Raw genomic sequence first — 15352 nt, forward strand, 5'->3', positions numbered from 1 at the left:
ATTTTCAAATTGTTTCAGAAACTAATTTAGCCACTGGTAATCAATTACATCCACTGGTAATCGATTACATCCTCTGGTAATCGATTACTAGAGAGGAAATATCATATTTTTGAAAAGATAATTGTTCTTTAAAAAACTTTTGTAAAATATTTCCTTTAGCCAAACCTGTGCAACATCAATTAAGGAATTCTTTCTAAGATCCTAACTAAGTACATCGTTCTTCTTGCATTTCTGAATTCTTGACTTGAATTGCGCTCATCTTTGGCATCATCAAAACTTCATATCATATATGCTTCTACAAACTAGATAGGAAAAACACTAGTGGCAATTGCCACTTGTTAGGGAATGGCCTAGTATCTTGAAATAGCAAGAAACAAGCATGCAATGCCTTTTCTATGGGTGAGGTTGAGTACATTGATGTGGTGAGTTTTTGTGCACAAATCTTGTGGCTTAAACAACAACTTTCTAGCTTTGGTTTGCATTTAGAACACGCTCCTTTAATATGTGATAACACTAGTGTCATTAGTCTCACCAAAAATCCTCTCATACATTCTAGAGCAAAGCATATAGAGATTAGATATTATTTAATTAGGGATCATATTCACTAGGGTGATTGTGATATAAAGTTTGTTGATACATACTCACAACTAGTTGACATCTTTACTAAACCTCTAGCAAGGGATAGGTTCTACCATCTTCATAATGAGCTTGGTATTTTAAGTGAGTCTAATCTCACTTGAGCCAATATAGGAGCCTACATTCATGTACATATTCATTAGCATTTATGTGTTTGTTTGTACATTTCAATTGCTTACTTGTTATATGTGCATTTTAAAAAAATTTGCATTACCATACATGATAATCGATTATCTAAGACTATAATTGATTATTTGCATTACCATTTGAATAAGCAAGGCTAACTTCTCCATACAAAGGAGTAGGTAAGAGGATAAAGAGTCCCCTTGTTTGAGCTCTCTTAGGAGAAAAGTTGTCTAATATCTCATTATTCCACTTCAAAGAGAGAGTATTCATGATACAATTGATAATAAGGTCAATAATCTTAGAAGGAAAACCAAAATCATTGAGAGTCATCCAAAGAAACTTCCAATCAATCTTAACATAAGCCTTTTCAAAATTAATTTTAAAAAATAAAGCTAATCATTTCAACAAATAAAACTAATCTACTTTACAATGAATAGTATTTTTCTCTCAAATAAGAACATTTCAACCAAGAAAACTTTATTAATTGAATCCATATTATTTTCATTTTGAAATCTTTCGTCCAATTCTACTAAACCAAATCAACCAAAAACTCACATTTCTCCTCCAGTCCCTCCTCTTTCCTTTCCTTCTCACCTAAATCTATTTGACATGCACCTATATTAATTAGGGAATATAAATAAATGTGGGATTTATTCAAAATTCACAAAACAAAAAGCAAAATTAGAATAAAGCAGTTTAGGTTAATTGATTGAATGTGTAAATATTATAAATCTCTCGTGTTTAAACCCCATTATAAAAAAGAAGACAAAATTAAAAAATTCCCACAAAAATTAATATCCATGTGGCTCCCACAATATCTTCCTGCGTGAGAGAGATTTCAGTTCTCAACCGCCAATTCCTTTCAAGTTCACCCCCTCCACACAGACCCCATGGAACTCAATCACCCCCACCGCCCACGCCCATGGCCACGCTCCTTCTTCCCAACCCTTTCTCCACCAAGCTCCCCGCCCAGCGCTACTCGCACCGGCGCTTCACCTGCTCCTCCATCACCGCCCAATCACGATCCGCCAAGGAGCAACTCCTCGCCCTCATCGCCGACCAGGACCGCGGCATCAAGACCCAGAGCGACCCCGCGAAGCACGCCGCGATCGTCGAAGCCATCAATGCGATGGCCGCGGCGGGCGAAGGCTCCGTGACCACCGGGGATGCGCTGTCGGCGACGTGGCGGCTGCTGTGGACAACGGAGAAGGAGCAGCTCTTCATCGTCGAGAAGGCTCCCTTGTTCGGAACCCAAGCGGGTGACGTGTTGCAGGTCATAGATGTTCGGAATCGGACGCTCAACAACGTCATAACGTTTCCACCTGATGGCGTTTTCATTGTTCGATCAACTATTGAGGTTGCGTCGCCGCAGAGAGTCAATTTCAGGTAAATAGTTGGAATTAATAATAATAGTAGTAACTGTTAGGAAGTCCGACATCATCTGGTCTATTCTCGGGTGCAACTTATATATTTGTTGGATTACTTCACTTAGTGCCGATTGGCTTTAAGCTGAGATCTAAATGATATCAGAGCCTATAATCCATCTTGGTTGTCGCCTATTCTAGTAGGTTCGCCTGTTCCGGCAGACATCTGTGGAGGGGGAGGTTAGGAAGTCTCATATCGGTTGCCTTAATTCTCGGGGTGTAGCTTATATTCTGTTGGTCAACTTCAGTTGGTGTCTATTGATTTTAAGATGAAATCTAACAGTAACAATAATAAATTGTGTTCTTTTTGTGTAATTGTTATTAATTGTGTTTGATTTTGGTGTCATACACTCTTGCATTGCTTGACATTGTTCCGAGAGTTTGACTACTATGACAATCGACAGCTATGGAAAAAAGGGTTTTGAATCTTGAATGTTTTGAGGAAAGAAGAAAGTTTAGAGTGTACTTATTGTTAGTTATTATTGACTCCTGGATGAATGAGAGTGAACTCTAACACTCTTTTAGCACGAACTCAAGCAGTGGTAGTGTATTTTCTACCTGTTCCCTCTACACTTGAAACATGACAATTTCGTGACTACTCTCAAGTAGAGAGAGTCTTATCATAATTTCCTTTCCCAGGGAATCAGAGCTGTGAAATATATGATTTGATGTTTTAATTAGAACAGTTTAGTATGAGATTATTTTCCTTATTATTCATTATTTAGTTTCCTTATTAATCAGTAATTGATTGATCTTGTAATCAATACTGATTCCCTTTTCCTATTATAAATAGCATGAGGTGTGGTCTACATTGACACACAACATCACAGTAAACACTGTTTTTATTAGAGCAATTGACTAGGATTGGTTCAAAAGAGGGAGGGGAGGGGAGGGGAGGGGAAGGATACTATGTTTGGTTGGCAAGGGGAGTGGAAGACAACTATACCATTATATCCTTATAATTAATCATGAAGAAGATGAGAGACAATAAAATCCTGTGATGATTTTGTCTGCATGGTCAAAAAATTATACATCACCTTCACTTTCCTTTGAATCCTCCCTACATTACAGGGGAGGGATTTTAGCCCCTCTAATTTCCCCGTCCCTTCCCTCCAAACATCTAAACCAAAGACGTCTAATTAAAATATCCCTTCCCCTCCTCTCCTTCCACTTCCAACCAAAGAACATCTAAAAGCCTAGTTAATGTTGTTTAGCCCTGTAGCATTACTCAAATTTTATATTGTTAGACATATAGTATGAAATCACTTATATACCCGTTATGGCCTCTCCCCTTCTGTGGCTGCAGTTTTAGATCTGTATGCCATGTTTTTCTAGCGTGCATGTGAGTCTGTGAGGTCCTCTTTCCAACCACTTCTGTCTTGCCACACAACATCTCCATTAGAAACCAGCGTCTGTTGATATTGTTCACCATCCTAATAGTACTGCTTAGTTCCTCAAGTGTCGTTCTGCAGCGTTTAATGCTCAAATTTGGTGTGCTATTCCTACCTTTGAGTTGTTTTTAGTTGGATCAGGTTGTTTATTGCCATTATATGTTGGTCATCTCTGGATTGTGCCTTTCTTTCCCACTGACGAAAAATACTAGTATATCTATCTTCCCATCTGGAATCTATCAAGATAACACCCTTCAAGGCTTTGTACAGGTATGATCCTCCATGTGTTGTGTTTTAATAACTGTGAGACATCATTAGAGGAGGTAGACAGAATTTTGATCCGTTGAGATTCAACCTTAAAGGAACTAAAACAAAATTTATGCAAGGTTCAGGATAGGATGACATGCGGACTGGTAAACATAGAAGGAACATAGAATTTGAACTGGGTGACTTTGTTTACCTTAATCTAAGACCGTATAATTTGACGTCACTAGCAAATAGGATCAATCAAGAGCTTAGTAGATGCTTTTATGGTCCTTTTAAGGTGGTTCGTAGGATTGGGAAGTAGCTTGTGAAGTGGCTTTACTAGCTCACTCATGCATATACTCTATATTTCATATATTTTAGTTAAAAAGGTTGTTCAGGATGATGTTTCATACCAACAACTTCCTGTTTTCTGTATTGTGGAGTTAGAATTACAGGGTCAACTAGAGGCAGTTTTAACATCCAAAAGACTTCTAAATGATTCTGTTGAAGTTTTAATTATTAAATGGGCTGATCTCCAGGATCATGAGAACCCTTGATTTTTCCTTTATTCAACAATTTCCTGCTTTCCATGCATGTAGAAGAAAGAAAGAAATATGGGCTCAGAATGAATGGGCCTAGCAGAGTAGAAGGATTTATTTATGAAGTCAGAGAGAAGGACAAATCTGTTATATAAGTGGACAGCTGGCAGGTTGTGTATGGGGAGAATCAGTACAGAGAAGAGAGATCAAAAGGATTTGGAGGGGGAGTCTAGAAGACAGGTTGGTATTCTGAGAAAAATTAGGAGCGTTGGTTAGTGGGAGTTTCCTGGTGTCTGGGATCCAATTATTAATCTGTGTGTTTCAATTTCCATCTTGTATTCTTTTTGCAATTTCAGAGTATTATTGTTGAGCTTCTTAGGTGCAAGTCTCTGGCATCCATTATTACTATAATATATCTCAGCCCTTAACATTAATGCTTAGAAAACTATAGCTTGGGGGTGAGGGGGAGGGGTGTTAGAGTATCTAGAAAACATCTCATAATATATTTATTATATCAAAATATTCAAGTTGTTGAAATTTTAAGGATTTAAGTATAGAGGGAGGAAAAGGAGATAAAATAAACCGAATATTGATATTGACTACCAATGATGGGGAATGGGTCCAAGTAACTCGTAGGAGGAAGACGATCACAGAAACTCACGGTGGGCCATCAAGACCCGAAAACAACCACAGACTCGATAGAACAGTAACGTGGAGAGATAAGGCTGACATCACAACCTTCTACTTCTGTAGATTCGCTGATTGGGTGAATGAGAAGGAGTTATGGCAGATTTTCCACAGATGGGGTACGGTGTGGGAGGTGTTTATCCCCAAAACCAAAAACAAGGAAGGCCATAGATATGGCTTTGTCAGGTTCAAAGAGGTAGAAGATGAATTGCGGCTGGAACGACAACTTGATAACAACATTTTTTTCGGCAAGTCGAAAATGTTTGTTAATCGGCCCAAGTTTGAACGGGGTAAGAGAGCCAGTAGAAATCAAAAGAATCAATTTACACCTGTTAATGGCAAGCCACAAGGTGTGACCAGTTATGGTCGAGGAGCCCCGCGCACAAACGTCACTGGCGCAAGACTTCGGTCTTACGCTGAGGTGGTTACAATGGCCTCGCCGGGACAGAGTATCTTACACAATCAGAGGGCAGCTTGTTCACAAGCCTCACAGGACGTACACAGGCCGCCGGTGGTTATCAACACAAATATGGACCAGAAGGCATGGCTCCAGAAGGCGTGGGTTGGTCGTCTAAAAAACAGGGGGATGTTCAAAAAGGTAGAGGATGAGCTTAAGTGGGTTTTAGACCCTGAAGTTACTCCTTGCTACTGGGCTGACGATTGGATCATCCTTCTCAACTTGGACGATTCTAAGGCCACCCAGATTAAGCAAGAGGAGAAGACGCATGGCTCCACACCCATCCTGGACCTTCAGAAATGGTCCCAGGATATTCGCCCAACCCATAGGCTCGCCTGGATACTTTTGTGGGGATTGCCGCCGACAGCGTGGGAGTCGGAATCCATGGGGAAGATGGTTGAGGCGATTGGCGATATGGTGGAAGTCGATGAACTGGTGGAACAGAGGCGTCGCCTTGACGTGGCAAGAATATTAATCCAGACAACGATGACACCAGGAATCCGAACGGAGCTGAAGGCGGTCATTGACGGAATCGAAACCACTCTTCATGTGGTCGAAGACACGACATGGTTGGGTACGAGATTGGACCAGAAGAGGATGGTCTCTTGGATGCCGCCGTCTCCGTTCTCGACGGAGCCAAACAGCCCTGTCGTTATCGGAAGTGATATGTATGGGGCTGATTCCATGCATGAGACCTCTGAAGGTAGTCCAGTCTACGACGGCGACGGCTTCTCCACCGTCGGGAGAGTGGACCGCGATCTCCAAACGCGCCGTGACCAATGGGTCCAAGCCATTGGGCGCTGCAGCTTGGACCGGTCCTTCACCGATATCGATGACGTGGATTATCCACATGAAGACAACGCAATTTTGAACCTTTACCCAACCGTTGAAGCTGCTGTTCCGTCTCAGCATATTAGCTCTGGTCAAAAGGTGGTAAAGTGGGATGCAATAAATGCTTCGAGTCAGGGGAATAGGAGAGAGAGTATTCACAAACAAGCACCGAAAAGGCAAGTTGACTCATTTGCTGGTCAGCAGAGGAATCCACTTGAGGAAACCTTTGCATGCACAGATTGCCCAGCAGAAGGAAAGCAGGAACAGCAGCTTCCGCAGGTAGTAAGCCTACCAACATCCTCTGCCCAAGCCGACAACAGGGATAGTATATCCCTAGACAAGAACGATATTATAAAGGAAAAGGGGAATTTGGGCCTTAGACCTTCAGGCCCAATTCTTGGCTCTGCTGGTACTAAATATTATGTTAGAAGAAAAACGGTTGGGGGGGCTAGAGAACAGGCCCAATACAACCAGGAAATGGCCGTGGACCCTCTAACATATCCTATACTGCCTTCTCCTACCAAAGGAACCTTGAAGACAGCCCATACCAATATAGTATCTCACTTGGAATCAGAATGTATAAAGCAGGATGATGAGCACGGCCAAATAAACCCCCATATCCTGGAAAAACAGTGTCTTATTAGCAGAAATGGGCTTGACCCATGGTGAAGACAGCATGAAGATTCGTGAATTGATGTCAGAAATGGAAAAAAGGGACACCAAGCTTGCAACAGAGATGGGTATTAAAAATGTTCAACCATGATTATTCTGTCCTACAACTCAAGAGGACTGGGCAGGGGAATTAAGTGGACTGCCATTAGGAGGATTATCATGAAACAGAAGGTGGACCTTGTCTGTATTCAAGAGACAAAAAAGGACTCTTTTGACAAGCTTATTTGTCAATCCATGTGGGGAGACTCCTCTGTATCTTGGGACTTTGTTCCTTCAACCCAAGCTTCAGGTGGCTTGCTGTGCATGTGGAGTAACTCTGATTTCCAGGTTGAAAGGAGGGTTAAGGGTAGGCACTTTCTAATGCTGGTAGGCAAATGGGTAAAAGAAAACCAGTGGTTGCATATTGTCAATGTCTATGCCCCATGTGACCAAGCTGGGAAAAGGATTCTGTGGGATGAATTGAGTCATCTCAAAGCTTCCAATCCCAATGGCCTATGGTGTGTCCTTGGAGATTTCAATTCTATTAGAAGCCAGGATGAGAGAATTACCTCATCTCAAAGGATTGTCACTACCTCAGATATCTCAGATTTTAATAACTGGATATCTGAGATGGAGCTTCATGATGTTAGATGCCTTGGAAGCAATTTTACTTGGTTTAGACCCAATGGTAGTGCCAAGAGTCGCCTTGATAGATTTCTGGTGTGTGATCAATGGCTATCTTTGTGGCCTAATACCTCACAGCATGTCCTTCAAAGAGACTTCTCGGATCACTGCCCTCTCATCTTGAAGACAAAAATGGTGGACTGGGGCCTTAAGCCTTTTCGGGTTGTGGATTGGTGGTTAAACCAAAAAGGCTACCATTCTATGATTAAGGAGGCTTGGACTGCAGATCAGCAGGGTGGTTGGGGTGGAATTGCACTTAAAAACAAACTGAGGAACTTGAGATATTCCATAAAACAGTGGAGTAAAGAGAAGGGGGACATTAAAGCTAATAAGATTCAGCAGCTGAAGCAGAAGCTAGCTAATCTGGAGAATATTGCTTCCCATAGAACTCTATCTGAAAGTGAAGTTCAGACCAAGAGAGCCTTGCAACAAGAATTGTGGGATACTGCAAATGCCTATGAATCCTTGATGAGACAGAAGTCTAGGGCCAAATGGATCAAGGAAGGGGATCGTAATTCAGCTTATTTTCACAAGCTGATTAATTTCAGAAGATGTTCAAATGTTGTTCCTGGAATTTTCATTGATGGCGCATGGGTTCAGCAGCCTCATCTTGTCAAGAATGCAGTGTTTACCTTCTTTCATGAAAGATTCACTGAAAAAAACTTTCACAGACCTATCCTGGATGGGGTCAATTTTCCTATGATTCATCATAATCAAAGAGAGGGGCTGACTGCCCCTTTCTCTGATTCAGAAATCAGAGATGCTATTTGGAGTTGTGATGGCGATAAATGTCCGGGCCCAGATGGGTTTAATTTTAGATTTATCAAGGAGTTTTGGGGGCTGCTCAAACCTGATTTTCGAAGATTTGTGGATGAATTCCATGCTCATGGAAGCTTTCCTAGAGGCAGCAATGCATCTTTTGTGACTCTTATTCCTAAGATATCCCAACCCCAGTCTCTAAATGATTATAGGCCCATCTCTCTCATTGGCTGCATGTATAAAGTAATAGCAAAACTCTTGGCAAATAGGTTGAGGATTCTGCTGGATGAGTTAATTGATGAAAGGCAGACAGCGTTCATAAAAAATAGGCACATTCTCCATGGAATTCTGATTCTCAATGAAGTGGTGGATGAAGCTGTTCATAGAAAGAAGCCTGCTTTGATTTTCAAAGTGGATTTCGAAAAAGCTTATGATTCAGTATCATGGTCTTTCTTGGACTATATGATGACAAGGCTAGGTTTCTGTCCTATATGGAGGAAGTGGATTTCTGCTTGCCTTCAATCAGCCTCCATCTCAATTCTAGTAAATGGGAGCCCTACAAAGGAACTAGTCCCATCTAGAGGATTGAGACAAGGAGACCCTTTGGCTCCTATGCTATTTAATATAGTGGCTGAGGGCCTTACTGGCATGATGAGGGAGGCTTTGAATAAAAACCTCTATAGAAGTTTCTTGGTTGGGAAGCAAAATGTCCCTATAAATATATTGCAATATGCTGATGACACAGTTTTTGTTGGAGAGGCTTCTTGGGATAATATTATTGTGCTGAAGTCCATGCTTAGGGGATTTGAAATGGTCTCAGGTCTGAGGATTAACTATGCAAAAAGCCAATTTGGGATTGTTGGTTTTCAGCCCAATTGGGCTCATGATGCAGCCCAACTTCTGAACTGTAGGCAGCTGGACATTCCTTTTCACTACTTGGGAATGCCTATTGCTGTAAAAGCTTCCAGCAGGATGGTTTGGGAGCCTCTGATTAACAAGTTTAAAGCTAAGCTCTCCAAGTGGAATCAGAAGTACTTATCTATGGGTGGCAGGGTCACCTTGATAAAATCTGTCCTCAATGCGCTTCCCATTTATCTCCTATCTTTCTTCAAGATTCCTCAAAGAATAGTAGATAAACTGGTGTCTCTTCAAAGAACATTTATGTGGGGGGGAAATCAACACCATAATAGAATCTCTTGGGTCAAATGGGCTGATATCTGCACTCCAAAAATTGATGGGGGATTGGGGATCAAAGACTTGTTCAAATTTAATACAGCTTTGAGAGGTAGATGGATATGGGACCTAGTCTCCAAGCATAACCAGCTGTGGGCCAGAATTCTAACTTCTAAATATGGAGGATTGATAGATCTGCAGAATGGTAGAGATAAAGGATGGCACTCCCAATGGTGGAAGGACCTTAGAAAGCTTTATCATCAGCCTGAATTTCAAATTATTCACCAGAATATGACCTGGAAGGTTGGTTGTGGGGATAAGGTCAGATTCTGGCAAGATTCTTGGCTGGGACAGGAAGGCAGCCTTCAGCAGAAGTACAATCAATTATTTGTGATTAGCAGACAGCAAAACCTTCCCATCTCTAAAATGGGAAAGTTTTATCAGAATACTTGGAATTGGGATTTTAAATGGAGAAGGAACCTCTTTGATCACGAGAATGAGCAAGCAATAGCCTTCATGGACGACATATCTGCTATATCTATTCATCAGCAGCTGCAGGACTCAATGCTGTGGAAAGCAGACCCTACTGGGATCTACTCTACTAAGTCAGCATATAGGCTCTTGCTACCTAACAACAGACCTGGTCAGCACAGCAGCAACTTCAAGATTCTATGGAAGCTTAAAATTCCCCCAAGGGCTGAGTTGTTCTCATGGAGGTTGTTTAGAGATAGGCTCTCTATCAGGGCCAATTTGCTTAGGAGACATGTGGCTCTACAGGATATTATGTGTCCTCTATGTGGAAATCACCAGGAGGAGGCTGGGCACCTTTTCTTCCACTGCAGAATGACTATAGGGTTGTGGTGGGAATCCATGAACTGGACCCGGACTTTGGGAGCTTTCTTAGATGATCCTGCTGCTCATTTTATCCAATTCAGTGATGGGTTTGGGGCACAGAGGAATCACAATAGGCGCTGTCTCTGGTGGATTGCTTTAACTAGTACTATCTGGCAGCATAGGAATTCCCTACTGTTTAAGGGCACCCCATTTCAACCTCCCAAAGTGATGGATGATGCGTTATTTCATGCGTGGACTTGGCTTAAAGCTACGGAGAAAGGCTTTAATATTCCTTTTAACCAATGGTCTACCAATCTTCTGGAGTCCTTCGGTTAATTTGTAATCTATCTCTAATAGTGGGGCTTTTTGTTGGGTTTTCTTTTTGGAAGGTGGCACATTGAGTGCTTTGTATCCGTTTCACTCAGTACTTCTGGTACTGTATGGTTATATTTTAATAATACTATAATTTTGCCTTCCAAAAAAAAAATAATATGATGTTACAATATATTAAGAATAATAAAGCACTAACCTTTATTTTTACTAATACTAGATTGTAATCTTAAATAAATACGGAAGCAGATAATAAAGAAATGTAGAAACATTAAAACCTAATCCTAAGAGACTCTTTGATACTCTAAATTGTTCTAAAGATATAAACAATAGAATATTGGATATTCTTTTGTCTATTCTAATACTGAATGGTTTTTGGTCAAGAACAAATTTGTGGAGGGTTGGCTGGAAGCAAAACAATGGTAGCTAGTGGTGGAAGTAATTGATGGTGAAAGAGAAGAAAAGAATCATTGAAATAAGGTTGAGCTGCATAAGTTAGGGAATTCAACAGTGGAGTAGTGACAAGACAGGTTATGGAGGATGGTATTGCTCTGAACTAATTATAAAAGGAGGGAAAGGAGATAAAGAGACTATATTGATATCGAGTTGATATATGATTATTTACATTGTGTTCAGAAACATAAAGCACTAAACCACTAACCCTTAAGGAAGCAAATCTTGAGATAATAAGACAATATGGCAACTAATCCTAAAATATTTTCTGATATACTTTAAACTATTTCAAGATATAAATAATTACTATTGAATATTTTCCATATATTATAACAAGGGTATTTTGATTATCTTTGTGTTGTTTCTAGTTTTCAATTTTCATTCCATTTGTTGGTTTATTTTTAAATTTAATTAGGGATAGTTGTCTTATTTTATTAGTGAGCCTGGGGTTGTGTTTTTGATACTACACTAACACTTGACCTATTCATTAGTATGAATACAAATTTACTTTAATTTATTATGGAGAAATAGTCATGTTTCCGACAGCTCATGAGAGAGTTTTGAATAAAAAGAGATAATTTCCTCCAGAAAATATTCTCTCAAAATTGAAGTAAATAAATAAGTATGATCAATGAGTTTGTATATTATAGCACATTCTTACTCATCATGTCAATGTAATATTTTATTATTTAAAGCCTCATTCTCTTGTCAAAATTGTAGAATGTTTTTTAGATGGATGGCATTACACTTTGGTCACACTTAACTGAAAGTGTAAACTTGATGTTACTAATTACTGGATTAAGATTAAATTTCTAATGTTTACACAAGAAATATTCAAATACCTATGATGACTGACATTGGTTGTTTAGATTTACAAGTGCAGTATTATGTGGGAAGAACTGGGAAATACCATTGCCACCATTTGGACAGGGTTGGTAAGTACTTTAAGTTTACTTTGTAGCTGAAAAATTTAGTTCAATGATTTAGGAATGTTTCTGATATGTATTCTAATATGGTAGCATTACATATAACCAACGATTTCAAAGCTCATACTTACCTTCGTATTTATTTTTTTCATAATTAAGGGTTTGGTTGGTAGAGATGAAACTAAATTGACGAGTTGAAACTTGAAAATGTGAACAAAAAGGATTGAGGCTTGTCTTGTCTGGCTAGAGGATTGCTTGGAATAGCTTTCAATGATGAAACTGAAGTGTTTGTACTTTAGGGTTAACTAATGCTTTTATATTTAATTTGAGTTGAAACTGAAATATCAATTATAATTTTACTATTAATATATATTTTATTACTTTATTCATATATTTTGTTTATAAATATCATTCATGTGGATAATATGGCAATTAAGTTTATAATATTTTCATATTTGATTTCATATGTTGTAATTACAGCAGTTTAATGAGATTATTTTCCTTATTACTCATTATTTAGTTTTCTTATTTTGTAAACCTCCTTCATTATAAATAAGAATATTTCGTGTGATCTGATAAGAAAACACACAACAGTAAATAATTCTTACAATATTAATACCAAACCATAAAAATGAACTTGAATATTTTAATAATTTATTTATTCAAATTCGTTTTTGAGCACAAACAAGTGAAAATAATTTGATTGGTTGGAGAAAATATTTTGTTTTCATTTATTGTTTTTGAAAATAATAAAAAATGCCACTTTATTTGTACTTTATTTCTTGTATTCAAACATTTGTAAAGGAAGTTCTTTTTTTTAAAAGCGACCACCTAAGGCAAGAAAATGCTAAGCATATGTTGGCACCCTCAGTGTAGAAAAGCAAACACAGGCAGCCCGGAAGTTTCATTAACAGAGGGGGGGGGGGGCAAAACCAAACCCATGGCAAGGTCTGAGCCTATAGTTTGTAATTCCATATCTATTCCTGAGGGATAGCATTCCATATCTATTTGTGAAGGAAGTGCTAAAAGCAACAAAATGAAAACAAATATTGTTTTTACTTTGTTATCATTTGCTTTAAAAGTATTTCAAAATAGGAAGCAAAATATGTAGCACTCTTAATTTTTAGTGAAAATTCAAATTTAAACAAAAAATATTTTCTCAAACCAAACAAGTGCTAAGTCTCTCAAATAAAAGTGATAGGGTTTTAGATTTAAAGGGAAGAAAAGGAGATAAAATACACCAAATATGTTGAGATTGATAATCTCTTGTTTTGATGTTTTACAATGTTGAAAATATAAGGGTTTAGGTATCGAGGGAGGAAAACCATATAAAAGTGACTAAATACATTTAGATTGTTATTGACTAGATAGATGTGATGTTTACTATATGAGGCAAAATATCAAGTATTATTTATAAAGAAATACGAAAAGGACAAGACTTAGGTGTGATTCTTTAGGTGTTTTTGGTATTGTTCTCTAATCAAAATTGGATCTTCTCCTCAGTATTCAGCGCTGACTTTAAATGTCATCCTTATTGTGAGTTATCAAGGTAAAACTTGAACTTTAGTTGAAGAACACCAGAAACACTTTAGGAACTACATCTAAGTATTGTCCATATGAAAACTGTTAACATAAGAGAGATATGATGGAACATCATCATCATCAAGTGAAAAAGACACTCAACTTCCTCCCCCCCCCCCCACCCCAAAAAAACAATTTACAAGGCTAACAATAAGTGGGTGCTATTCCTGGACATCAATTCCCATGAACATTTAATGCATCTAGCATGTGTCACATGAAATGCATTAACTACATGTCCTTATTTTAGTGCTGCCCCTCAGTATGAGGTTACTGAGCTTTTTAACCTTGTCAGAGATAAACCTTCAAAAGAGAAATAAAATATAGTCTCCATTAAATGCTGTTGTAAAGGCAACACAGATGAATTAGAATAGAAAGACCATACAACACTCTGCTAAAGTCTGGCAGAAAAGGTATCACAAGAAAATGGATCTGAAAAATGCTTAATCTAACTGTAAAATGATTGAGAATGAAGGGCTTGAATTCCTTTCAAGGGTGACAGTAGCTGGAGTATGGCATAGTATGTGTGTACACTCACTTCATGATACAATCACAAGAAAATGGATCTGAAAAATGCTTAATCTAACTGTAAAATGATTGAGAATGAAGGGCTTGAATTCCTTTCAAGGGTGACAGTAGCTGGAGTATGGCATAGTATGTGTGTACACTCACTTCATGATACAATTAACAAGGCTAAGATAAGCGAGTGCTATTCCTAGACTAATTTTGAAAGAAAAAGGCACAGTTCTGTTACAATTTATTGTCTGTTGTTTTATATGTTTCTGTGATTCTGTCATGATTTTAGGGGCTAAAGGTATGAACACAGTTGTTAGGAGTCTGGAAAAGTTTTATTTTTGTGATGCTGTGCTTGCACTTTGTTTCTGCAGGTTTGATATTGTGTACCTCGATGATGACCTTCGAGTTGTAAAGGATATCAGAGGAGACTATTTAGTTGTTGACCGAGCTTCCTATGATTGGAAAGAATGAACAGAATCTTCATTGTCATTGTTAGAGCATTTTCATTAATCAAAACTTACACTCAACTGCCCGTATGGTTTCAGTGCTGTCTTTGTGCTTTATAAATTTCTAGCTAGATCTTGCATCTCTTCCGCTTAAGCTAATTTAATATGTTTATTTGTTTGACAATTGTGTGATCCCTGTAGCCAACCTCACTTATTGGGATAAGACTTTGTTGTTGTTGTAGTAGTATTTGTTTGGCAGTTAAAGTAAGGATTAGTTAATGTACATAATTTTTTTTTAAATATCTTTATAGGAATATGACAATTTGCATTGTTGGCTGTTTACTTATGTATTCCAAAGATGGTGCTGAGTTGCGTGTACTTTGCATCATTATTGTTCGTGGAACAGATGGCTGATTAGCATAGTGCATTGTAAATTTTAATTAAATGACGGGTTAAGAAACATATATGCTGTTACCTCTGAGGCTCTGAGCTCAGATGAAACATGCAATAGTCAATAGAACTTGGAAAAGGGGTGGGATATCGAGTCATGTGAGTAATGATGCAAAATATCTTGTTTTTAACCAATATTTAATTTAATTTAAAAACATGGCCAATTTGGTCACCATCTTGTGATCTTGGTTCGTCTTGCTCGTTCTTTGAGGATC

The 15352-nt window shown here is 38.5% G+C and overlaps 1 protein-coding gene across 1 annotated transcript; it reads left to right on the plus strand.

The window, feature by feature from the left end:
- The first annotated feature begins 1588 nt into the window (after nt 1–1588).
- LOC100803273 (probable plastid-lipid-associated protein 11, chloroplastic) lies at nt 1589–15001 on the plus strand. The gene is made up of 3 exons (XM_003538018.5): nt 1589–2148; nt 12091–12156; nt 14613–15001. The coding sequence occupies exons 1-3, from the start codon at nt 1685–1687 to the stop codon at nt 14710–14712; spliced, it is 630 nt and encodes a 209-aa protein (XP_003538066.1). The 5' UTR covers nt 1589–1684; the 3' UTR covers nt 14713–15001.
- The last annotated feature ends 351 nt before the right edge of the window (nt 15002–15352 follow it).

This window comes from Glycine max, chromosome 11, assembly GCF_000004515.6.
Source record: "Glycine max cultivar Williams 82 chromosome 11, Glycine_max_v4.0, whole genome shotgun sequence".
NCBI lineage: Eukaryota > Viridiplantae > Streptophyta > Magnoliopsida > Fabales > Fabaceae > Glycine > Glycine max.

Excerpts from the sequence above, each read along its gene's own strand:
- LOC100803273 (XM_003538018.5), top strand. The coding sequence starts at position 1,685 with ATGGCCACGCTCCTTCTTCCCAACCCTTTCTCCACCAAGCTCCCCGCC. Across the intron at positions 2,149-12,090 it reads CCGCAGAGAGTCAATTTCAG|ATTTACAAGTGCAGTATTAT; the intron begins GTAAATAGTTGG and ends TTGGTTGTTTAG. Across the intron at positions 12,157-14,612 it reads CCACCATTTGGACAGGGTTG|GTTTGATATTGTGTACCTCG; the intron begins GTAAGTACTTTA and ends TTGTTTCTGCAG.